Source organism: Herpailurus yagouaroundi, unplaced genomic scaffold, assembly GCF_014898765.1.
Source record: "Herpailurus yagouaroundi ecotype Mexico unplaced genomic scaffold, PumYag 184, whole genome shotgun sequence".
In the NCBI taxonomy this organism is placed as follows: domain Eukaryota; kingdom Metazoa; phylum Chordata; class Mammalia; order Carnivora; family Felidae; genus Herpailurus; species Herpailurus yagouaroundi.
In genome coordinates this window covers 40,672,989-40,699,561 of record NW_024412415.1, presented here as the reverse complement: position 1 = coordinate 40,699,561, position 26,573 = coordinate 40,672,989, and the positions used below count along the sequence as shown (strand labels likewise).

The following is a 26,573-nucleotide window of genomic DNA, read 5'->3' as shown; positions in this document are numbered from 1 at the left end:
ACAAGATTAAAAAAAAGAAAAGAAAACAATTCCAATCTGCAATCATGTCTATAAGAGTACATACTCAGGAATAAATTTAAATGAGTTGAAAGACTTTTTGCGTACTAAAAACTTCAAAACACTAAAGAGACATGTATCAATGTAACAGGATATTATAACAGTAATCAAGATAAAATGGCATTGGCATAAAAAAAGGCATCGAGACAAATGAAACAAAATAGAAACAAACCCATATAGTATATGGCAAATAGCTTTCAACAAGGGTCCTAAGGCAATTCAATGTAAAAAGGACAATCTTTTCAACTGGTACTTGAATATTAGATATCCCTATGAAAATATGAACCTCAACCCTATCTTGCACCAGATACAAAATTTAATTCAAAAGAGGACACAGATGTCATTGTAAAATTTAAAACTCCTACAAAAAAATTAAGAGAAAATCTTAGTGACCTTAAATTCAGGTTTATATACACTATGGAATACTACGTGGCAATGAGAAAAAATGAAATATGGCCTTTTGTAGCAACGTGGATGGAACTGGAGAGTGTGATGCTAAGTGAAATAAGCCATACAGAGAAAGACAGATACCATATGGTTTCACTCTTATGTGGATCCTGAGAAACTTAACAGGAACCCATGGGGGAGGGGAAGGAAAAAAAAAAAAAAAAGAGGTTAGAGTGGGAGAGAGCCAAAGCATAAGAGACTGTTGAGAACTGAGAGCAAACTGAGGGTTGATGGGGGGTGGGAGGGAGGAGAGGGTGGGTGATGGGTATTGAGGAGGGCACCTTTTGGGATGAGCACTGGGTGTTGTATGGAAACCAATTTGACAATAAATTTCATATATAAATAAAAAAAAAATTCAGGTAAAGATTTTTTAAATAGGACACAAAAGACACATGGTACAGGAAAAAAAAAAGTTAATATATTGGACTTGATCAATTTTTAAAACTTCAAAAGATACTTTTAAGAAAAAGAAAAGGCAATCCAAGGTCTGTGAGGAAGTATATGCAAAACATAGATCTTACTATCTAAAATATATAAAGTCCTCTAAGAAATCTTTTCATTTGTGACAATGTGGATAAAACTGGAGGGCAATATGCTAAGTTAAATGAACAAGACAAGGAAAGACAAATGCTGCACGGTATCACTTAAATATGGAATCTAAAAAAAAAGTTGAACTCATAAAAATAGAGAGTAGAAATGTGGCTGCCAGGGGCTAAGGGTAGAGAAAGAAATAGGGAGAGGTTAGTAAAAAGGTATAAGCTTTCAGTTATAAGAAGAATAAGTCCTGAAGATCTAATGCATAACACAGTAACTACAGTTGATAACACTAATTGAAATATGCTAAGAGAATAGAACTTAAATGTTCTCTCGCTCACAGACACGCATAAAAGATAAACATGTGAGGTGATGGATGCATTATTTAACTTGATGAGGGGAATCCTTTCACAATGTATATGGATATCAAATCATCATGTTGTATACTTTATATACCTTACCATTTGTCAATTATACCTCAGTAAAGCTGAAAAAACTCAACAATAAAACAATCCAACTTTAATAAATGTACAAGATATTTGAACAAACATTTCACCAAACAAGAGCTAAAGATGTGAAATAAGCACATGAAAAGATGTTCAAAAATGAAAATTAAAACCAAATGAGATACCGTACACACATAGTAAACTTATGTGGCTAAAATTACAGTGTGTAATCATGTCAAATGTTGGTGAGAATGTGGTTAATTAGAACCCTCATCCACCGCTGGTAAGAATGTCTACTACTACAAAAATCCCCTGCTTTCCAAAAGTTCTCATTACACCACTTCACTTTTACAAGAGACCTACATTATACTTGTTTTCCCTAACCAAAAGAAAAGAAATCCAAAGAGAATTTCTGCTTAATGAAAAAAGGCAAAAAGCAAAAACTATATTCAGTGTTTTACAGGGAGCCATTACAGAGCTAGCACACCCCAAATAGTGAGAGAGAGTGGACTGCCACACTTATTCTCCAGGAGCTACACTCACCATCTCAGTTTTAGGCCACCATAGTTTTGAACTGTATGAACATCTGTGCTTTATCTCAATTTATTTTGTGCATCCATTAGCAAGTTGTGTTCTAAATATCAGAAAAGACTAAAAGAGGTTATTTTGGGGTCTGGGAATGCTCAAATTTTTTTCCATATAAATTAATGGTAATTGCATCTTTATGGCATTTCAGGTTACAAAAGGTTTCATAGGAACACTCTACTTTCAGATAGTAGGGGAAACTTATATAATAACCATTTTGGAAAACTGTTTCTTCAAAAGTTCAACATGAACCTATCATGATCCTCTGCTAATTCATTCTTAGGTATTCACCCAAGAAAATGAAAGCACACATCTGCACAAAGACTTACACATGATGATTCACAGCACCTAGATCTATAATGGCCAAAAATTAGAAAGTAAGCAAATAACCCATCAACAGGTGACTGGATTAACAAATTATGGTATTTCTATACAATGATACACTTCTCAGCAATGAAAAGGAACTGATATACACAACAGTATGGATTACATTCAAAATAACTATGTTGAGTGAAAGATGCCAGAGGAAAAGAATATGTACTGTACAATTCCATTCATATAAAATTCTAGAAACTGCTAACATCTATAATGATAAAAAACAGATCAGCAATTGCACAGTAACAGAGTTGGAGGAAGGAATGAATACAAAGAAGAATGAACAAACTTCTGAGGGTGATGGAACTGTTTATTATCTTCACTGTGCTGATGGTTTCAGGAATATATACATGTCAAAACTCATCAAATTGAAGCTTTACATATGTGCTATTTATTGTCTGTCAATTGCACCTCAAAAAAAGCTGTAAAAACATAATATACATCTCACAGGATTACTATAAGTATATGATATTGCACCTAATAAGTTTTAGTGAGCCTGTTATTCTGGCACAGAATAAACACTTCATAAATATTACTTCTCATATTAACAACTGAAAAAAAGTACTTGGGTAACTAATTCAATGTTCAAAGCGCCTAAGATCTACCTTAGCTTCTTCCTCTTGTGCTTTTTTAACAATTGCTTGTAACTGCACCTCTCGTTTAAATTCAGCATGAAGTAATTTCTCTTCCATCATCCTGCGTCGTTGATCTAATAATTCTTCCTTCCACTTCCGGACATCTTTCTCCTATACAGAGTTATCATATCATTAATTTCAGCATACATAGTAATTTAACAGAAGGGAAAACTGATAAACAGCTTCGGAATGATAAATTCTAGAACCCAGAAAGACCTAAAGGAGCATGACTAATGATTGAGAACACAGACTAGGAAGCCAGACTGCTTGAGTTCATAATATACTTTGGTCACCTGCTAGCTAAAATCAAATGCTGGCTCAACATGAGTGGGAATAAAACTAGCATTCAACTGAAGTTGAATTTTAGCTACATAATTATGCATTTAACAACCTCAAAAAGTATAATGCAGAAACAGCACTGGATTAAGAGCTAGACCACAGATCTTTAAAGCCCTTGCTCAGCAAATTATTGGTAATGTGACACTGGAAACAGCACTTCACCTCTCCTAGATTCAGTTTTCACACCTGTAAAATGGGATTCAGTATGTTTAGTTCTGTGACCCACAAAGAATTCTGGTGATCAGATGAGACCACATATGTAAAACAGTGTTGAAATAACAACCTATTATACAAAAGGAAGGTGGGATTTATCATTAAAATTAATGGAAAAATTAAACCAGGTTGTACCAGTTGTACAACCTCTAACGTCTTATACAATTTCAAGAATTTATTATTCTGTTTGCAGGAATACTTGGAGATTACATAGATATATGTAAGAAATTAAACTATATAATTTTTCCTGCCTGAAAAACACAGTAAGAGGTGAAGTTGTAGTTGTGTTACAGCATTTCTCTAAAGCTGAAATTAAATAATACATTAACTCTTATAGAATCCTACAACATGCAGTTTTTCATTTTGATTTATTGATTCTGAATGATCAAAATAATAATAATGACAAAGTCTTAAGATTCGGGTAAAGAGGGGCACCCAGGTGGCTCAGTCATTTGAGCATCCAACTCTTGATTTGGCCTCAGGTTATGATCCCAGGGTCGTGGGATCAAGCTCTGTGTCAGGTTCTGTGCTGAGCATAGAGTCTGCTTAAGATTCTCTCTCTCTCTCTCTCTCTCTCTCTCTCTCTCTCTCTCTCTCAGGTGCCTGGGTGACTTAGTTGGTTAAGCATCTGACTCTTGATTTCAGCTCAGGTCATGATCTCACAGTTTGTGGGTTCAAGCCCTGCATTATGCTCTGCACGGGCAGTGGCAAGCTGCTTGTGATTCTCTCTCTCTCTCTCTCTCTCTCTGACCTTTCCGCACTCATGCTCACTCTAAGTAAATAAACATTAAAAAATATATATATTCTCTCTCTCTTTTCCTCTGCCCTTCTCCCCCACTCACACTCTCTTAAAATAAAATAAAATAAAATAAAATAAAATAAAATAAAATAAAGCATTAGGTAAAGAGAAAAATCACAGATTTCCTTCTTTTCCCAATCAACTTTTCTACTGTACTAAAGAGAATCTTATACCACACCTCATTTTTTAAAAATATTGGGATTATTTGGTCCAACTATCTCTCCTAAATTTAAATTACACATTATAAGTAACATAAATAATATATTTTTTTAGATTTTATTTTTAAATGTTTATTATTTTTTGAGAGAGAGAGAGAGAGAAAACGAGGGAGGGGCAGAGAGAGAGGGAGACACAGAATCCGAAGCAGGCTCCAGGCTCTGACCTGTCAGCACAGAGCCCAAGGGTGGGGCTAGAACCCACGAACCGTGAGATCATGATCTAAGCCAAAGTCAGACGTTTAACAGACTGAACGACCCAGGCACCCCAAGATTTTATTTTTAAGGAATCTCTACATACAACATTGGGCTTGAACTCACAACCCCGAGATTAAGAGTCACTCATATGCTCCATCGACTGAGCCGGCCAGGCACCCCAATGCAAATAATATTTTAACCTATGCATATTAGTACTCTTTTCTAGTACTAGAAGGTAACAAAGGAGTTCCCATATACTGTGACAGTCACACATCTTTTGTCATGTTGTTTTAGGTACTTGAAGTACACAGACTCCAAGATGGCTCCCAACGATCCAGCCACTTGGTACTCAGATCCTTGTCTAATTCCCTCCCACACTGTACCAGGATTGCAACCAACAGAATACAGCAAAAGTGATGGTTTATCACTTCCAGGATTAAGTATAAGAGGCAAGGGCAGCTTCGAATTTGGCAGCTCATTTGTTCTTTCCTTCTCTCTGTCTCTGTCTTTGTCTTTGTCCCTTTCTCCTTTCCTCCCTTCCTCCTGGATTACTTTCTGTGGGGAAGCCAAGGGCTATGTCATAAGGACACTTGGGCTATGAAAAGGCCCACATGGCAAATAACTGAAGTCTACAGCCAACTGCTAAAGAACCCTGAGGCCTGCCTACAACCACATGAGTGAGTCCAGAAGTATATCCTGTAGCTCCAAATGACAGCATGACTGCAAATTCATGAGAGATTCTGAATAAAAATCACTACGCAAGCCACTCCTGGTTCTCTTGCCCACATATAATGTGATAAACATCTGTTTTCAGTGGCTAAGTTTTGAGGTCTTTTGTTATATAGCACATGTAACTAATACAGTATTTGCCTATATTTGCCACTTTGACATAACAGTAAGAATGACCAGACACTGAGCATCAGCCATCATAATACTATGCCATTGTTATACACACTTGCCATATTTAATCATCACATCATGTTAATAATTAAAATTTTCATTTTAAAAATAAAGAAGCTGAAGGGCGCCTGGTAGTTGGTTAAGCGTCCGACTCTTGGTTTTGGCTCAGGTCATGATCTCACAGTTTGTGAGTTCAAGCACCGCACAGGGCTCTATACTGACAGTGTGGAGCCTACTTGGGATTTCTCTCTCCCTCTTTCTCTGCCCCTCACCAGCTTGAGCTCGCTCTCTCTCTCGCTCTCTCTCTCTCTCAAAATAAATAAATAAACATAAAAAATTCTTTTTAATTTGAAAAAGAAAGAAACTGAAATGTAATATTGTCAAGTAACTTGCCCAGTGCATCATATTTTATTATGTGGTAAAACCAGGATTTGAACCCTGCTTGGCCATCTCCAAATCCCATGTTCTTTCTACTATATCACACTGATCAGAAGTTGCACTTCTCTAAATATTCTAAAAATCTTTTTATAAATTCAATTAGTGCCCCAACTTATTCAAACCTGATCATCTGAAGCTCAAAACTATCCTACCAACTTATCCTACATTGTCCACAAGACTCCCCGAAGAAACGCCCCAATGAAAACAAGAAACGACAAAATGCAACTTCAATAATCCATGCCAACTCGGCAAACATCAATTTACTAGCTAATTTAGAAATGTCAATTTTTTTCTTTTTTGCAGGTAACCTTCTGTAATTCAATAGGTAGAAATGCTTTTGTTTCCCAGAAAATTTAATTTTTATAGTTCTGCTAGCTTCTCTTAGACCCAAAAAATAGTCAAGTTAAAAATGAGTCCATCAATTTAAGGCTGTCAAAATTTTCTAAATATTAAAAACTCACCCTTTCTAATAATTTCTGAAGCTTTAATGTTTTCTCTTCACGTAACTTTTCCCTTAGCTGCTGTGCTTTCATTTGTTTTTCTTCATGTTTTTTCTTAGATTCTGCAATTGTTCTATTAACACAAACAAATGGATAGAAGACACAAATGTTTACATGATAAAGCCAAAAATATTTTTAGTCTTCAACATTCTTAAAATAAATACAGGAAGTACACACAACTAATTTTGGCTTAACATTTCAGGAAAACATTGTCACTTATCAATAGATCTGTAACTATCCTGAATAATATGCCTTAAAATGCTGTATAGCAATTTTTACTAAAGACTAGTCAGTTTCCCTCTTGTGAAACATTTCAAATTAATTTTCAAAGGCCAGACCTTTTACGAGATGGTGAGGAAAGTTTTTCATGCATGTGAATTCCATGGCCTGGAGGTCTAGCAGGTTCCTCCTCTACAATATCCCCCCAGGATGTATTTTGGCGCCAAGTTTCACGAGCTGCCCAGAAAAAAAGAAAACCACCATTACTGTTTAACCACACAGTTCTATAAAACCAACATTTGAGAACAGGCTTTTAAAAGGCATCAGCATTCCCACTGTAAATTATTTATTTTACACATATAAACTCCACGTAATAAGATAATCTATTTTACACCCTTTTAGCTGCACACAGACAATGCACACAGGCATACACACACAATACCTTCATAATCTGCAAGGACATCATTCCAGTCCATAGACATACCACAGAAAGATACACTCCCACTGCCCATGCTGGCCTAAAATGTAATAAGGAAGAGTGAAAAACAAATATTTGAACACAATTATCACCTTAAAAATGAACTGTAGATGTAATTTTCTTACCTGTTAGTAAGAATTTAACAAACAGTTCAAAACCAGAAAAAAGCTATATACCTCTTATAGTTACAATAATCACCAAGTTAAAATACTATATAGTCTATATATTTTAAGAGGAAGACCAACCTACTTGTCATTAACAGCAGAGACAAATCAAGTAAATTTAAAAGAAACATATTGGCCTGATACTATTACTATATAACTCTGCCATACTCATAGTATACCTCAGAAGAGCTCAAGATTATTCACTGGGCATTAAAAATTAATAGAAAAATATTTAAAACATTTACAGTTACTTTCATTCTGAAGAAATCCCTCTTATCAACATACATATCCTGAATGCTTAGTGATAGCAAGGTATGTATCATTTGCTTTTTATTAGTGGAACAGAAAAAAAAGTAAATACCTTAGATTCTATTTCAGCCTCTGCAATTAAAATGTGAGTAATGCTGAGTTCTTACTTTTTCCAAGATTCAATTTCTTGATTTGTAAAATGAAAATAACAACTTCCAACTTGTCAGTTGCATTATATACAAAAATACTCTATGGGGGCGCCTGGGTGGCTCAGTCAGTTAAGTGTCCGACTGGCTCAGGTCATGATCTCACGGTTTATGGGTTCGAGCCCCATGTCAGGCTCTGTGCTGACAGCTCAGAGCCTGGAGCCTGCTTCAGATTCTGTGTCTCCCATTCTCTCTGCCCTTCCACTGCTCATGCTCTCTCTCTCTCTCTCTCTCTCAAAAATAAACATTAGAAAATTTTAAAAAAATACTCTGTAATGGTTAAAGTGCTAAAAAATGATTTCCTATTGTTTTTGTATGAACTCTAAGTCCTTCTGGCCCTAAGAATTTTATTTCTAAATGTAATTTTTGAACAATTATGCAAAAAATTCTGAAAGCTCTCAGAAAGAACCCAAAATGGCAGTGAAGTAGGAAGACCCTAGGCTCATCTTGTCCCAGGAACACAACTAGGTAACTATCAAATCATCCTAAATACCCCCGAAATCACCCTGAAGACAGGACATACTCCACAAGTAAAGAGAGAAGAGGCCATATCAAAGAAAGTAGGAAGTACAGACATGGGTTAGGGGAGAAACAGATCATGGGTGCTGCAGAGAGGAAGGAGCTGTGGTCGCGAGGAAGGGCGAGAGAAAAAGACAAGCCCAGGAACACACAAGGAGAACGTTTCCCCAAAGCCACTAGCTTGGAAACAGAGAGGGACTGAATTTTCTGAGCTCTTGCAACCAGCAGGGTTTAAACGTTAGAGTTTTAAAGGTCAGCAGGCTTAGCTGGGATACAGCCCGGAGGGCACAACCCTGCTCCTGGAGAGGAGGCAGGCAAACAACCTCAGGGACAGTCAGTGTGGAAACAGTGATCTGAAGAACAGCTGGGGCACACAGTGGTGATATTATTCCCTATTCTAGGAGTGTTTCCCAGAGAGGCAACATTCATGGAGACTGCTGTCCAGGAACAAAGGAGCTGGCTGAAGCCACTTCCCTCCAACACCCCTCAGCATGAACACAAGGCCATCTGAGGGAAGCAGCTCAGCGCCAACACTGGCTGCCTAAGTTGCTTCCACCAAGTCCCACACATCTGTGCTCTAGCAGGACTGCCCTTCTCAGTCAAGCTTGCCTCAGCCCTAGTGTGGTGAGTCCCTCTCCCAGAAAAACAGCACAAACCCCTGCCCACACCACGTCCTCTGACCAGAATGTTCTACAAGACCTGGTGGAGTTGCTGTCAGGTCTTAATGCACAAACACACCAGAGCACATCTAGTTAAAACTTACCACATTCAGGCCAGGGACCAAACACTGCCCCCAGCAGGCAAGGAGAGGCTCTACAGACAACTGGCCTAAAGGACAGAGCAGCCAAAACACAACAGTAAAGCATGTATAGCACACACCAGAGCCAATCCCTGAAGCGCCAGGCCCTGGGCAGTACATAAGGCCATTACTTTCAGGAGAAGGAGACATAACTGGCTTTTCTAACACAGAGAAGAAGGCAGATACCAGACAAAATGCCAAGACAGAGGAATTTATCCCAAATGAAAACAAGATAAGGCAAAACAGATATAAGTAACATGCCTGATGGAGAATTTAAAGCAATAATCATAAAGATACTCACTGGGCTTGAGAAAAGAATAGAAGACATCAGTGAGACCCTTACAACAGAGATAAAAGAGTTTAAAAAAAAATCAACCAGAGATGAATGAAATAAATGAGATTGGAAACAGGCTTGATGCAATGAACAGCAGGCTGGAAGAAGGAGAGGAATGAACTAGTGACCTAAAAGATAAAATAATCAACAATAATGAAGCTGAACAAAAGAAAGAATAATTATGCAACACAAGAATAGACTGAGGGAACTCAGTGACCCCATCAAATATAAAAACATTCATATCAGAGGAGTCCCAGAAAGCAGAAAATATTATTCCAAGAAATAATAGCAGAAAATTTCCGTAATCTGGGAAAGGAAACAGACATCAAGATCCAGGAGTACAGGGAACTCTGATCAAAATCATCAAAAGCGGGCCAACATCAAGACATATTGTAATCAAATTTTAAAATACAGTGAAAGAAAAAATCCTAAAAGCAGCAAAACAAAAGAAGTCCTTAATTTACAAAAGACCACCCATCAGGTTAGCAATAGATCTCTCCACAGAAACCTGGCAAGCCAGAAGTAAGTGGCATGCTCCATTCAATGTGCTAAATGGAAAAAGTCTGCAGCCAAGAATACTCTATCCTGCAAGGCTATCATTCAGAATAAAAGGGGAGATACAGAGCTTCCCAAACAAAAATTAAAGGAGTTCATGACCACTAAACCAGCCCTGCAATAAATATTAAAGGGGACTCTTTGAGTACAAAGACCAAAAGCGACAAAGGCAAGAAAGGATCAGAGGAAATCTCCATTAAAAACAACAAAACAAGTAATAAAATGGCAATAAATACATATCTATCAATAATTACTTTGAATGTAAATGGACCAAATGCTCCAATCAAAAGACATAGGGTGTCAGAAGGGATTAAAAAAATAAGACCCCTCAATATGCTGCCTACAAGAGACTCATTTTAGACCTAAAGACACCTGAAGATTGAAAGTGAGGGAGTGGAGAAACATTTATCACTCAAATGGATGTCAAAATAAAGTCCAAGTAGCAATACTTATATGGGACAAACTAGACTTTTTTTTCCTTGTATTGTCTTTATCCTGTTTTGGTATCACAACAGTACTGGCCTCATGGAATGATTTTGAATATGTTTCCTCTCTTCCATTATTTATGAGATTTGGTAAGTATTGTCATTGGTTTTTTTTTTAATGTTTGGTAGAATTCCACCAATGAAACCATGTGGTCTTAGACTTTTCTGTGCTCAGAGTTTTGATTCCCAATTCAACTTTGATTTTTGTTATTGGTCTAAGAAGATTTCCTACTTCTTAGATTCAAGATTCATGACTCAATCTTGGTAACTTGTACGTTTTTAGGAATTTTGTTTGTTTGGTTTCCTTCTAGTTATTTGATTTATTAATATATAATTATAATAATCTGTTATCATCTGTTGTATTGTTTTCTCTTCTATTTTTCATTTTGGCTTATGTGTCTTCTCTCCTTTTTCTTTTTTTTTTAAATTTTTTTTTTAATTTTTTTTTTTTTTTTTAACATTTATTTATTTTTGAGACAGAGAGAGACATAGCATGAACGGGGGGAGGGCCAGAGAGAGAGGGAGACACAGAATCTGAAGCAGGCTCCAGGCTCTGAGCTGTCAGCACAGAGCCTGATGCGGGGCTCGAACTCACGGACCGTGAGATCGTGACCTGAGCGAAGTCGGACACTCAACCGACTGAGCCACCCAGGCGCCCCTCTCCTTTTTCTTAATTAATGTAAAGTATTGCCAATTTTATTTCCTTTTTTTTTTTTTTTTGGAAAAACCAGTCATGACTTTCAATGTTATATTATTGTTTACTCTGGTCTCTACTTCTGATTTTTCTTTGTTATTTCCTTCCTCTACTAAATTTCACCTAAGTCTCTTCTTTTCCTAGTTCCTTGTGATATAATGTTGTTTACTTCAACACTTTTTCTTAATACAAGCATTTATAGCATCTAGCATCTAACATTTGCTTTTTGCTGCATCCCATAGGTTACAGAATATTGTGTTTTATTTTTCTTTTGTTTTAAATTTTTTTTTATTAGTTTTCTTTATTCTTGAGAGGCAGAGAGAGAGCGTGTGTGGGGGAGGGGCAGAGAGAGAGGGAGACACAGAATCCCTGGAGACAGGCTCCAGGCTCTGAGCTGTCAGCACAGAGCCTGATGTGGGGCCCAAACTCATGAACCATGAGATCATGATCTAAGCCAATGTCGGACACTCAACCAACCGAGCCACCCAAGCGCCCGTTTTAAGACATATCTTAATTTGCCATTGGATTTCTTATTTGGCCCATTGTTTGTGCAGTGGTGTGTTAATATTTACACATTAAATATTTAATATTTACATTGTAGATTTTCCAGCTTTGTTTTATTGTTGATCTTTAGTTTTGTACCATTGTAAATGGAAATTATACTTAGTATGATTTGTCTTTTTTTTAATGTTATTTATTTATTTATTTATTTATTTATTTATTTATTTATGAGAGAGAGGGAGACAGAGTACGAGCAGGGGAGAGGGGCAGAGAGAGAGGGAGACAGAATCCACGAAGCAGGCTCCAGGCTCTGAGCTGTCAGCATACAGTCTGATGCGGGGCTCAAACCCATGAACTAAAAGATCATGACCTGAACCAAAGTCAGACACTTAACCAACTGAGCCAACCAGGCGCCCCGATTTCAGTCTTCTTAAATTTGTAGTATTTGTTATGTCTCTGGGATTCTTTTGTGAATACTTAAAAAAAAATGTCTGTTCTATTTTTCTTGGATGGAATGTTTTAAATATATCTTTTAGAATCATGTATTCTGAAGTATGCTTCAAATAAAAAATGCTCTTGTTGGAAAAAAAAATACCCTTCTTTACTTGAGGGTGCTCATTTAAAATAAAGCTATCAGAGGGGAGATAGCTGGGGGAATGAGTGAAACAGGTGATGGGGATTAAGGGTACACTTAGGATGAGCACTGAGTAAAGATGTACAGAATTGGTGATCACTATATTACACCTGAAATTAATACACCACTATATGTTAACTATACTAGAATTTAAAAAAAATGAAAAATAAAAAATAAAAATTTTTAATTTAAAAAATAAAACCTCACAGAGAAGTCACTGTCGTTGTCAGTTTCAATATTAATATCGTTGTTTTCTTCTGCTTCAATTTCTCTGGTTAACTGCTCCTCTTCAGCAATAGCACTAGCAATAGCTTCTTCATTGGCCTTTTCTAGACGATCTGCTAGCTCTTCTTTTTTAGCAAGAACTTCTGCCATGGACTATAAAGTTAAAAACAAACAAACAAGAGAATTATCAATTAAGTGGAAAGTAATAATTTCTTTATATACTAACAACACACTCAACAGTATACATAAAATAGCATTGATCTAGAATTATAAAATGTGAGGTTCAGTATAAGTTCAACCACTTGCTACTTGTGTGACTGGGAAGCTTCTTAAAACCAAGAGCCTATTTTGTATTCCATAAAATGGTACAATAATTCATGACTTACCTTCATCATGAGACAGCTGTGTATGAGAAACTGTGAAGTTATACAAATAACAGGTATTATTATTAATGTCAAAGTATGAATTTCATTTGAGTGCCAAAATTCAAAACAGTTGTAGATCAAGTATCTTTAAGACAAAAGAAAAGCACTATAAAAGGAATATAGCCTGGTTGGGATTTTCCCTCTCTCCCTCTCTCTCTGCCCCTCCCCAGCTCACGCTCTCTCAAAATAAATAAACTGTAAAAAAAAAAAATTTGAAATTTTAGTAAATCTAAAAACCTAGATCCACTGTAGCTAGGTTTTATATTAGCACATTTTTTACAACAATGGCAAAAGTTGAGCTTAAATAGAAAGGTTCAGTCATTTTCTATTAAATTTTTTTCATGTTTATTTATTTTTGAGAGAGTGAAAGACAGAGTGTGAGCTGCGTAAGGGGCAGAGAGAGGGAGACACAGAATCCAAAGCAGGTTCCAGGCTCTGAGCTGTCAGCACAGAGCCTGACACGGGGCTCAAACTCACTAGCTGTGAGATCATGACCTAAGCCAAAGTAGGACACTTAACCAACTGAGCCACCCAGGTGCCCCTTGAACAGTCATTTTCTACCAAAATTTCTGTTGAATAAGATAACCGAAGAATTATTATTATTATTATTATTATTTACCTTTAGCTACAGGACTACTGCATTGAGAAAGAAAAGAAAAAGTTCTGTCATCACAGGCAGCAATTCTCTACAACCCCCCACTGAGAACCTATACAATGAGGTACATGTAGAGAGCAATCCAAAGATTTAGCTCCACCAAGACAAATCCAAACACAAAAGTTTTTTAAAATCTGGTTTAATTAAAATTCCTCTAAGAACTCTAAGAATATACTAATATTCATATCAAAAGCAGAGTATGTAAAGTATGTAAATTTGATCTAAGAGTTTTTAATATTCTACCACAAGCTTATTTATACATGTGATCAAAATAAAATGGATGAAAGAATTTTTAAATAACTATTTAGTGCTTATTTAAGTATGGGATCTTTTTCCTCTTCTGAAATTTGATTCTCACAGAATCAATTCGCAAAATAAATAATATGATGCGTAGCTATGCAAATAAAAAATATAAATATGACCAATTTCTATCCCATATATTAAACCTAGTACTTACATGACCATAATTATGTTTCACCTTTAAGAACAGTCACACTAAAAGAGCCAACTTAAAATATAATTTTCTCTTTATTCCTTACTTTAAATTTTTAAATGTTTTTCTTATTACTATAGAGCCCTTATTTTTCCCCTATCAAGTTTCATCTGTGTCTAATGTTATTATCTCTCTAAGATACATAATTTGATCTAATACCATCTGTCAATAGCATCTTTCAGCATGATAAGGCACTAAGTTTTTAAGGAAAGTACAGTATACGGTGGCCATTTAAAAAATAAAATTTGATGGGGCACCTTGGTGACTCAGTCGGCTAAGCATATGACTGATTTCACCTCAGGTCATGATCTCATGGTTTGTGAGATCAAGCCTTGCGACAGTGCGGAGCTTGCTTGGGTCTCTCTCTCTCTCTCTCTCTCTCTGCCTCTCCCCCACTTGTACACGTGCATGCTCTCTCTCTCAAAATAAATAAAAATAAAGTAAAATAAGATTTGAATGATTTTTCTCAGTAATTTTTTGTGTGTGCCTATTTCTTCTGAAAGTTACTTTTATACTAGAATAACCCATTCTGGATTATCCTCAGGTCATATATCTTACTACTAAAGTGAGAAATAGACATGAGGACAAATAAGTAGTCATCTAAAAGCATAAAACTGTAATTCCAAATCAACACATTTTTAAAGGTTCTGCAATAGGGATGGTAAATAAATTTCACCTTGAAGACCAACTCCAAGCAAGTGACAGAGGCTATCTAAAGAACTTTATTAAGAGAATTTTTAAAAAGTCCAGTAGGCAACATTTTCCATCCATCAGAGTGCTAGATGTTGCATGGAAGACTTTATTGTTACTGGTTTAGTTTCTTAATGCTAGACTAAAAAACATTTGATCAAATCACAAAATGAATGATTTTAGCAACAGTTATTTAGCGATCTTATTTTCGTCCTCTACAAAATGAGAAGCATCTCAAAGCTTGCTATAAGAATAAAATAGTAAAAAGAAATAACATGTACAAAATACTTTATAAAGTGTAAAGTAACACAATTTATTACTATTAAAGTTTTATGCCTCTTTAATATATTTACTCAGAATTCTGATAAGTTGTTCTTACCAAGTTAGCAGCACTCACATTTGAAATATCTGAAGGGTCCATTTCACTCTCTATCCCTGCTTTCTCTGCTGAAAATATGTCATTTGCTTGCAAAGGAGGCATATCAGCTTGCTGAATAATTGAAACACATTCTGTATCAATGTGAACAGCAGGTATTTCAGAAGTTCGCAGAGAATGGTCTTGTAAAGTACTACTGCGAGAGCTCTTGACATCATCCAATGTATTCACTGTGAACTAACAAAACACATTTACAGAATGAATCAAACTACTCCATTGTAGAAAAAATGATTATAATACACCTATCAACTAAAGCAGTAGCTGACTGGCTGACTGACGACTCACTCGTCTTTTTTCTATGTTTCAAGTGTAAGGAAAAAAAAATACCATTAAGCAGAACAAATTTTATTTGCACACCTACTACGTACAGGGCAATACCTGAAATGCTTTATGAAAGCTTAGCTTTATTAAGCTATATTGTAATTACATTTTTATTTTTAGTAGGCTGATTCTTGATGAGTACTTTATATACGTCACAAAAGAAATTCTAGTCACAAGTATAATAGTTTGTCTTATATTCAAATAACTAAAGGTATTTATGTGGTTTTGCAAAGATTGTCTGTCTAATATCAAATGAAGGCACTTTTCACCAAAATATATACTTTCAGGGCATTTTACTCATAACAAGACAGTTGCTCTCTTAAGATAACATTAACAAACCTCAAAGTATCTTTCATGTAAACCCACATGGTACACAATACCAATTCTCAGATCTAAAAGAGAAAATACACCATAAAAAGTATAGTATATCTGAGCAAGCAATTCCTATTTAGATTTCAATATCCTCCCCCATTACCCTTTAGAAATATTTAACACATAACCAACAAAAATAGGAAAATGATCTAAGTCAAATAAAGTACTGTCTTAAGCCAAATACCCATTTTTTAAAAACCTCCTAGTTTAGTAAATAGAAACATGTCTTTATTTCCACTTTGTAACAGAGTACAGAAAGAATGGTGCTGTGTTTTCCAATTATACTCAGAGTAATGAGCTACAAGTAGAACTAAAATCTAAAATTGTGAATTTCAAACCCACTCACATCACTATTTAAATAAACATTAGATAAATATTGCAGTGGCCATGAAGCTCCCAATTTGATTAATTATTTATATAAATATGAAACTTGGTCAAGTCTTATAAATTACTTTAAAAATTCTACTATTGGTCAAAACTTAGTGTCCCAAAGCACTGATTTTAGTGTAGGTATTATTTAAATTGTATCTCATTGTTTATATCACTATCAACATTATCTATACATCATTCACCATAGTTTATAATCTTCTTGGCAATATTTATATTGGCATTACTGATGTTTACAATATAGTCAACTCTGTTTATTAAAAAATCAGTATCATTTATACAGTAAAATCAAAGCTAAACTATAATGTTGAAAAAATATACAATATGCTATTTCCATTTTTAGAATGACAGTGGAAAAAACAAATATTATCATTAGCTTGGACACCAAGAGCAGTGAACTTTTTATATGGGAATATTTTAGCAATAGTTAAATTACTCAAAAGTTGTATGTATGGATTATTCCTAAAATCCCAAATCATGTAAGTTTATTCATTACCCAAAACCAATGTAATTTTTATACTGTTAAGTTTTATAGCTAAAATATATGTTAGCAAAAATGCTACAGGTCTGTTAAGTGATACAAAAAGATTTTTTACCTACATTAAAAAGTTTCTGAAAAGTATAACCAACAAAAATACTGATTATTTCCTGTGTCTAGGATTCTGCTCCATAATGCAGTAGATTAAAGGCAACATAAGATACCGCTCACAAGGAGCTTCCAATCTCACATGGGCATAAAACATACATACATTAAGGAGTTACAGAACATCAGGAACAATGTACAGTTAAGAGCCATTATCATCATTAAGAAGAAAAACATGGAAATTGAGTACAGTTTCCAATAAAAACAAATATCCTACATGTAAAAAGAGAAAACTTTAAAGCAGAAATACTATTCTAAACTGAGAAATAATGTAACTATTTTACAAATTTTTACTTAGTCCCTGTATCATATAAAGAATCTCTTATGTTTCATTTTGCATAAAATTATGCCTATTGAACATATATTTTCATGTAAACAAATATCTAAAAAATGCATTCCTTCATCAAATAAGTAAAATAAATTTCAGATGGACTAACAGCAGAAATACTGAGAATATCATCTTTAAAGAATTACATTAAATATTGGCAAATGACTACACACTTGAATTGCAGGATGTAAAAGGAGAGCAAGTTCAAAATGATCCTTACTTTCATCAACATTTTTAATAACACTCCAAATGAAACAGTAGACCACCATTTAAACCAAGTAATTCAAATTAACAACAAAGTTGGGAAAATTAATATATGCCTCTAGATGTGACACTAAGGCCAATCACTTTATTTCTGTCAAAAATGCATAAGCTAACTTGGATAATAAACTAACTGAAGGATATTCTACAAAAAAAATAATGCAATGTATTCTTCAAAAACATTAATGTCATGAAAAACAACGATAAACTGAAAAACTGTCCCTGATGAAAGATGTTAAAGAAACAAAGCTGAATTTATAATGTGTGATTCTAGATTGGATCTCTGCTCAGAGAAAAAATTCTATGATGAAAGGGCACCTGGATGGCTCAGTTGGGTAAGCATCCAACTTCGGCTCAGGTCGTGATCTCACGGTTCATGAGTTGAAGCCCCGCATCAGGCGCCTGCCTCACTACCAGTGTGGAGTCTGCTTGGGGTTCTCTCTCTCTCCCTCTCTCTCTCTGCCCTTTCCCCCATCAAAATAAATAAATAAATTTTAAAAATTCTATGAAGAAATTACTGGTACATGGATATGAATTATAAATTAGAGGAAAATACTATATAGATATCAAATTCCCTGAATTTTACAATTAAAATGGTTAAGGGTTTCTTTATTCTTTGTAGATACATGCTATAATGCAGGTAAATGGTTATGGCGTTTGCATACTGTTTAGTATACATGTGTGTGACATATGAGTATGAATAAAGAAGAAAAAAAAATGAGGCAAATGTTAATCTGTGAATCTAGGTAAAGAGTATAGGAGAGTTCATTGTTCATTCTTGCAACTTTTCTGGAGATCTGAATTTTTTTACAATAAAAAGTTAAAAATAAAATAGGAAAATAAGACATTCCGGCATAGACATATCCCTTATAAAAATGTAGTAAAAGGATTTTCAGAATGTACTACCTGGGTTCTTTCAGCAAGAGGATGGTCACAAGAGTGTAATGAGTCTTTGGACCGAGATTCTATAGTATTAGAAGGTCCATCTCCATCAAATTCACCTTTCTCAATGCTTTCATCAGGTAAAAGTTGTATATTTTCTTTATCACTGTCATCCTTTGACCTTAATGTTTCTGTTGCTACTGAAACTTTTGTCATCACTGCTGTTGATCGTGAGCGAACAGGCCTTCCCCTCTGAACAGTCTCCCATCCTTCAGCATCTTTCCGTTCTATGCAATTGAGGGAAGGAAATAAATCAAGATTTCTTTAGATGATAAAAATTTTCAAAACCTATAAAATAAAACTTTTTCGAGTCAAATTCGTATTAAGTGTAACTAATATATAAACATGACACTAACTATACAAGATGCAGTGTGTGTATGTGCATATGTAATGTCTAATATAAGTACACTGTGGGGTTGGTATGATTTTCCATGTTTTACAAATGACAAAACTGAGATTCAGATTAAGACTGACATAGGCCACAGAGTCAGAAAGTAATAATAAACATTTATATAGTGTGTACTGTGTGCTAGCACTGTTCCAAGTGTTTACATATTGTAACTCTCAATCTCCACAACAACCCGGTAATACCAATACTATCATCTCAATTTTATCATTGATAAAATTTATCATTTGTCATTTCACTTACCCCATGTATCATTGAAAATAATGAGACAAAGAGAGGTTAAGTAATTTCCCCAAGGTCACACACCCAGTAAAGGTAAAGCCAAGATGCAAGTTTAGGCAAATTGGTTCTGGTGTTCATGTCCCAGTGGTTACACAAAAACTGCCCTCCACCCCCATCTTTCAGAATCCAAACACAGGCCTACCTCAAAAGTCCAAGTTCTTTCCTCTATCCTAGTACTAATAGCATACATTTGACTGTATGTCAGCACAGAGCCTGCTGTGGATCCTCTGTCCCTCTCTCTCTGCCCCTCCCTCACTTGTGCTCTGTGTCTCAAATATTAAAAAAAAAAAAAAATACAATTGAACTCTAGGTTATCTACAAGAAATTCACTTAAATACTTGTATTCACCTAAATACAAGGTCATATGTAAGTTCAAAGCGAGAAAGATACACCATGCAAATACTGAGGAAAGCAGGAGTAGATATATTATTATCAAATAAAGTAGACTTCAGAGCAAAGAAATTACTAAAGAAACAAAAACATATTATATAATGATAAAACCATTGCACAGTGAAGATATATACCCCTAAATATGTATACACCGAACAATATAAACTCAAGATACACAGCAAAAAAACTGATAAGGATGAAATGAGAAAGAGAAAGATACACAATTACAAATGTGGACTTCTAACTCCCTCCCAGGGACTGATAGAACTAGACAGAAAATCAGCAAGTATATAGAAAAATTGAACATACAATCAACCAACTTGATATAATAGCATATACAAAACAGTCCATTCAACAGTAAAATGCTTTTTTTTTCAAATATATATAGAACATTCAGTATCACAGACCATATTCATTCTATAAAATAAAGTTTAATGAACCAATTCTATAAGAAACACAAACTGTAAAACTCAACCAAAATGAAAACAGACTATCTGAATAGTCTCATGATTATTAAAGAATTCAATTTGTACTTTTTAAAAGTTCCCCACTCAAAACCTCCAGGCCCAGATGGTTTCTCTGGCAAATTCTATGCAACACTTTTAAAAGGATTTAAAAATTTTACACAACTATTCCAGAAAATAGGAGAGGAGAGAACACCTCCCAAGTACCAAGGCCAGTTTTACCTTGGTACAAAAACACACAAAGACAGTACATAAAAATAAAACTAAATAACAATATTTCTCATGAATTTAGATATAAAAAGCTTCAACAAAATATCAGCATATCAAATCCAGCAATGTATAAAAAGAATTACAAACCATGACCAAGTAGAATTAATTACAAGTATGCAAACCTGGTTCAACATTCAAAAAAAATCAACGTAATTCACTACTGTCCACTGACTATACAAGTAAAATCATATGATCCTATCAACTGATGCAGAAAAAGTATTTCACAAAATCCAATATCCATTCTTGAGAAAAATTTATTAAGCTATAATATAGGGGAACTTACTCAACTCAATAAAAAGCATCGACAAAAAACCTATAGCTAACATATACTCAATGGTGCAAGAATGAATGAGTAATTTTCCCCATGCTCTAGAACAAGAAAAGGATGTTTCCTCTCACCATCCTTCTTCAACATAGTACCGGAAGTCCTAGACAGTGCAAAAAGGCATGGGATATGGGGATGGGGGGAAGGAAAAGAAGAAATAAAACTGTCCCCATTTTCAGATGACATGATTGTCTACATAGAATATCCCAAGGAATTACATAAAAATTCCAGAATTATTACATAAATTCAGTAATGTTGTAGGATACAAGTCAATGCACAAATGCACTGCATTTATACAGACTAACAGTGAACATGTGAAAACAAATTTGAAACAATTTATGATTACACTAAAGAAAATAAAATATTTAGTAATAAGTCTAAGAAAAAAGGTACAGAATATGTATCCTAAAAACTACAAAAGGCTGATTAAAAAAAGAGAAGACCTAATAAGTTGAAAGACATACCATGTTCATTAAAAAATGATTAGAAAATCCAGCATCATAAAAGTGTCAATTCTCTCTAAAATGATCAACAGCATAATGTAATTTCTATCAAAATACCAGTAACATTTTTTTGAACATTAGAAAAACTTACTCTAAAATTTATATAGAAAGACATAAAACCTAAAAGAGCTAAAAACAATTTTCTTTAAAAAAGAATAAATTAAAAGTAATCACTCTATTCAATGTTTTAAGGCTTACCACAGAGTGAGATTAATCAAGAAAGTACAGTATGGGTGGAACAACAGACACACAGATCAATGAAATAGACTACTTTAAAACCCAGAAATACAGGGGCGCCTGGGTGGCGCAGTCGGTTAGGCGTCCGACTTCAGCCAGGTCACGATCTCGCGGTCCGTGAGTTCGAGCCCCGCGTCAGGCTCTGGGCTGATGGCTCAGAGCCTGGAGCCTGTTTCCGATTCTGTGTCTCCCCTCTCTCTGCCCCTCCCCCGTTCATGCTCTGTCTCTCTCTCTGTCCCAAAAATAAATAAAACGGTGAAAAAAAAAAAAAAACAGAAATACACCCACACAAATATGCCCAACTGATTTTTGATAAAATTTCAAGAGAAATTCCAACAAATGGTGGTAGTAACCAGACATCCAAGGCAAAAAAGTAAACCTCCATCTAAAACTCACACTTCACCCAAAAATTCAGTCAAAAAGTATCACTAATTTAAGATGTAAAACTATAAAACCTAGGAAGAAAAAAAAAACCAAGAAATCTTTCGAACATATGTCTAGACAATGAGTTCTTACACTTGACACCAAAAGCATGATCCATAGGAAACCCTCACAAACCTCATCAAAATTGAAAAATTTTGCCCTGCAAAAGACTCTATGAAGACAATGAAAAGATAAACAACAGACTTGTAGGAAATACCCAATGATGTCTAGAATATATAAAGAACTCTGAAAATTCAACAGTAGTATTACAGACAATCCAACTAGAAAATGGGCAAAAGATGTGAAGAAACACTACAATGAAGGGTATATACAATTGGCAAAGAAGTAAACAAAAGACATTCAACATCATTAGCCACTAGTGAAATGCAAATTAAAAGCCACAATGAGATATCACTCTATACCTATCAGAATGGTTATATACAATATAATCACAGTATTACATACTAATAATGGATGGGGAGATGCAGGGTTAGGAGGGTGTTAAGTAAAGGATATGAGGTTTCTTTTTTATTTTTCCAGTTGTACTGAGATATAACTGACATATAACATCGTATTAGTTCAAGGTGTACAACATATTGTTTGATATATGCATATATCAGGAAAGGATTACCAAAGTAAGTTTAGTCAATATACAACACTTCACAGAGTTAACAAATGTTTTTTCTTGAGATAAGAACTTCTAAGATTTACTCTCTTAGCAACGTTCAAATATATATACACCACATATTCTTTATCCACTCATTGACCAATAGACACTTAAGTTGTTTCTATGTTTTGGCTATTGTAAATAATGTTGCTATGAACAAGAAGCAGGTATGTTAGTATTTTCATTTCTTTTGGATACATACCCAGAGGTGGGATTGCAGGATCATATGGCAATTCTATTTTAATTTTCTGAAGAATCTCCATACTGTTTTCCATAGTGGCTATACCAATTTACATCCCCATCAACACTGTACAAAGGTCCCCTTTCCTCCACATTCTCTCCAACATTTGTTATCTGTCTATTTGATGACAACCATTCTGACAGATGTAAGGTCATATCTCATTGTGGTTTTGATTTGCTTTTCCCTAATGATTAACGATGTTGAGCACTTTTTCAGGTACCTGAGGCTAGTTGGATACTTTTTTGGAAAAGTGTCTATTCAGAACCTCTGCCAATTTTTTTTAACTACATTGTTTGTTTTTTGCTGAAGAGTTGTATGAGTTCTTTATATATTCTGGATATTAACCCCAATCCGATACATGATTTACAAGTATCTTCTCCCATTCTATAGGTTACCTCCTCATTTTGTTGACGGTTTCCTTTGCTGTACAGAACTCTGTAGTTTGATGTAGTCCCACTTGTTTTTTGCTTTTGTTGCTTTTCTTTGGTGTCAAATCCAAAAAATCATTGCCAAGACATATATTTTTGAGGTGATGAAAATGTTCTATCATTGACTGTCATTATGGTACTATATATGTGTTAATATACTAACAATAGATGAATTATAAATAGATGAATTGAATGGTATGAATTTTATCTTAACAAATTTGGTATAAGAATTAAAAGCAGGGGCTCCTGGGTGGCGCAGTCGGTTAAGCGTCCGACTTCAGCCAGGTCACGATGTCACGGTCCGTGAGTTCGAGCCCCGCGTCAGGCTCTGGGCTGATGGCTCAGAGCCTGGAGCCTGTTTCCGATTCTGTGTCTCCCTCTCTCTGCCCCTCCCCCGTTCATGCTCTGTCTCTCTCTGTCCCAAAAATAAATTTAAAAAAACGTTGAAAAAAAAAATTTAAAGAATTAAAAGCAAAAAATTTAATAGGAAAAAGTAAGCTGATTTCTCAGACTTATTTCTGTAAAACTAAAAACTTACATCACTATGAAAACTACGTTTTTTATGAATATCAAGACCATACCACCAAATGATTCACTAAAGGAAAGGAATATTATTTCAAGGGAAAAAAAATACTTACAAAATACTGGTTCTTATAACTGGGAATAACTCATTATCCTATTTTTTAAAATACAATGACTGTTGGGATACCTGGATGACTCAGTCAGTTGAGTGTCTGACTCTTGGTTTTGGCTCAGGTCATGATCTCATGGTTCGCGGGTCCAAGCCCCACGTCAAGCTCCACACCGACAGTGCAGAGCCTCCTTGGGATTCTCTCTCTCTTTGCCTCTCTTGGCCCCTCCCTGTGCTCACCTCTCTCTCAAAATAAATAAACATTAAAAAAATTTTAATGAAATGCAGTGACTATATTAGTACTGTATATTTTAAAATAAAAAGAAAAAAGACCTAGAACTTTTTCTTTCAAAGGTCTACACTTTGAAATCTCTAAGGGAAAACAACATTTAAATTTGTCTTGTGCTTTTTTAACTTTTTATCATGAAGATTTTAAAATACACAATATAGATAAAATAGTATTATGAACCCCATGTTACAATTATCCAGTTTCAATAATTATCAGTATTCTGCCACTCTTATTTCATCTAGTTCCCCTTCCCTATTGTTTCTTCTGAAAGATTTTAAAACAAATCCTATACATCATTATCATTTCTCCTGCAAATATTCAGTATGTGCCTTTAAAAGGACTTTTTAAGAAATATAGCAATATCATTATGGTAAACAAAATATTATTAATTAAAATTAAATTAAATTAAAATTAAATCATATCCTACCCAATCTGAGATCAATTTTCTTCCGTATTTAACTTTCAAAAATTTCTCATTACATTTGTCTTTTAAATATATATATATGTGTGTATATACATATACATATATATATAAATTAAAAATATATATAATCAACCTAATAAAAATCACACATACCAAAATTAAGTTTAATAAAAGAGTTTAGTTTCCAGTTAATTTAACAGGCTCACCCTTAGGAGCAGTATGATTAATAACTTCACTTTTTAAAGGAAAGAAAAACACTCCTCTTTCAAAGTTTCCTTATAGAAATAGTGCTTAACACTTGGACCTACTCCATAACCAGTATTATGGCCAACAAAAACACTGTCATGTAATTAAAAAAAAAAAAGCGAAATGATTGAAGCAAGTCAAAGAGGAGTATATCAAAATAGAAACTATAACATAGGTCTCTTAGACTCTAAGAAATTAGCTATGAACAAATTACCTTCTTAAGGAACTTTCAATAAAAACTATATTGAAAAACCATTCCCATAATGAAGAATGCTTATTGAAAATATCAAATTATGTAATTAAACTGTCAGAGAGTGTCTAAACATTCAGAATAATCTTAGAAGTACACAAAATTTAAAACTGTATTTCATTATCATAGTTCTTACACCCAAGAACTTGTACATTTTTAAAAATTTTATAAATGTCATTAATAAAGTAGCACTAAATACAAATTAATATAACCAATAATTGAAAAGCACCAGATTTATTCCCATCTGACTGATGTGTTATCATTTTTGTTTATCACTATATTTAATTCACTAACATTTTGTTTATAATTTTTATATCAGTGTTTAAGAGAAAATGTTCTATTTTATAATATCCTTGCTAGGTTTTGACATTCAGGTTATGCTGGCATCATAAAACAAGCTCCATTTTTTCATTTTCAGTAAGAGTTTCTATGTGATTACTGTTATTTTTACCTTAAACATTTGGAAGAATTCATAGGTGAAGCCATCTTGACCAGGGATTTTCTTTGCAAAAAAAGGTTTAATTATAGACTCACATTTAAAAAAAAATTACTAAGTTCCTTCATGTTTTTCTAATTCTCGCCATGTAAGTTTGCTTACATAGTGTTTTTCAAGAAATTTGTCAATTTCTTCTAAGTTTGTAAATTTAGTATATAATATTGTTCATCATATCCTATTATCTTCTTAATATCCATGGGATTTCTACCAATAGTCTTATGTAATACCTTGGTATTATGCTTTGTCTCCTCTTTTTTTATCAGTATTAGAAATTTTGTTAGTCTATATGAAAGATTATCTTTTGGCTCTATTGATTTTCTCAGTTATCACCTATATCTTTTTCTTTCTTTTTATGTTCCTTGGATTTAACCTGTTCTTTTCTAACTTCTGGAGACAGGAAAAAAATGTGGATTTTAGGTTTTCTTCTTTTTTAATATATGCAATTGAGGCTAGAAACTTTTCTCAGAGCACAGCATTAACCTTAAACCCATAAGATTTTAAATATGCATTTTCATTTTCTAATTTTCATGGTGATTTCTTCTCTGACTCATGGATTATTCAGAAATATATTCCAAAATTTCAAAAATCTGAGATTTATATGGCTATCCTTTTACTTCTTTAAATCTAAATTCAAGTAGTTAACATATAGTGTAGTATTGGTTTCAAGAGGATAATTTAGTGATTCATCACTTACATATAACACCCAGCGCTCATCCCAATAAGTGCCTTCCTTAATGCCCATCACCCATTTAGCCCATCCCCCCTACCCATCTCCCCTCCAGCAACCCTCGGTTTTTTCTCTATATTTAAGTCTCTTATGATTTGCTTCCCTCTCTGTTTTTATCTTACTTCATTTTTTTCTTCCCCTCCCCTATGTTAATCTGTTTTGTTTCTTAAATTCCATA

General features: G+C 34.4%; 1 protein-coding gene across 1 annotated transcript in view; it reads right to left on the bottom strand.

The window, feature by feature from the left end:
* Positions 1 to 26,573, bottom strand: part of SCAPER (S-phase cyclin A associated protein in the ER) — a 512,156-nt gene that overhangs the window by 391,491 nt on the left and 94,092 nt on the right. The window contains exons 7-13 of the mRNA XM_040492187.1: positions 18,661 to 18,923; positions 15,386 to 15,619; positions 12,726 to 12,896; positions 7,343 to 7,418; positions 7,020 to 7,137; positions 6,643 to 6,754; positions 3,050 to 3,190 (exon numbers count right to left, since the gene is read on the bottom strand). Of these exons, the coding sequence (XP_040348121.1) occupies positions 3,050 to 3,190; positions 6,643 to 6,754; positions 7,020 to 7,137; positions 7,343 to 7,418; positions 12,726 to 12,896; positions 15,386 to 15,619; positions 18,661 to 18,923 (1,115 nt within the window). The remainder of the gene's footprint in view (positions 1 to 3,049; positions 3,191 to 6,642; positions 6,755 to 7,019; positions 7,138 to 7,342; positions 7,419 to 12,725; positions 12,897 to 15,385; positions 15,620 to 18,660; positions 18,924 to 26,573) is intronic.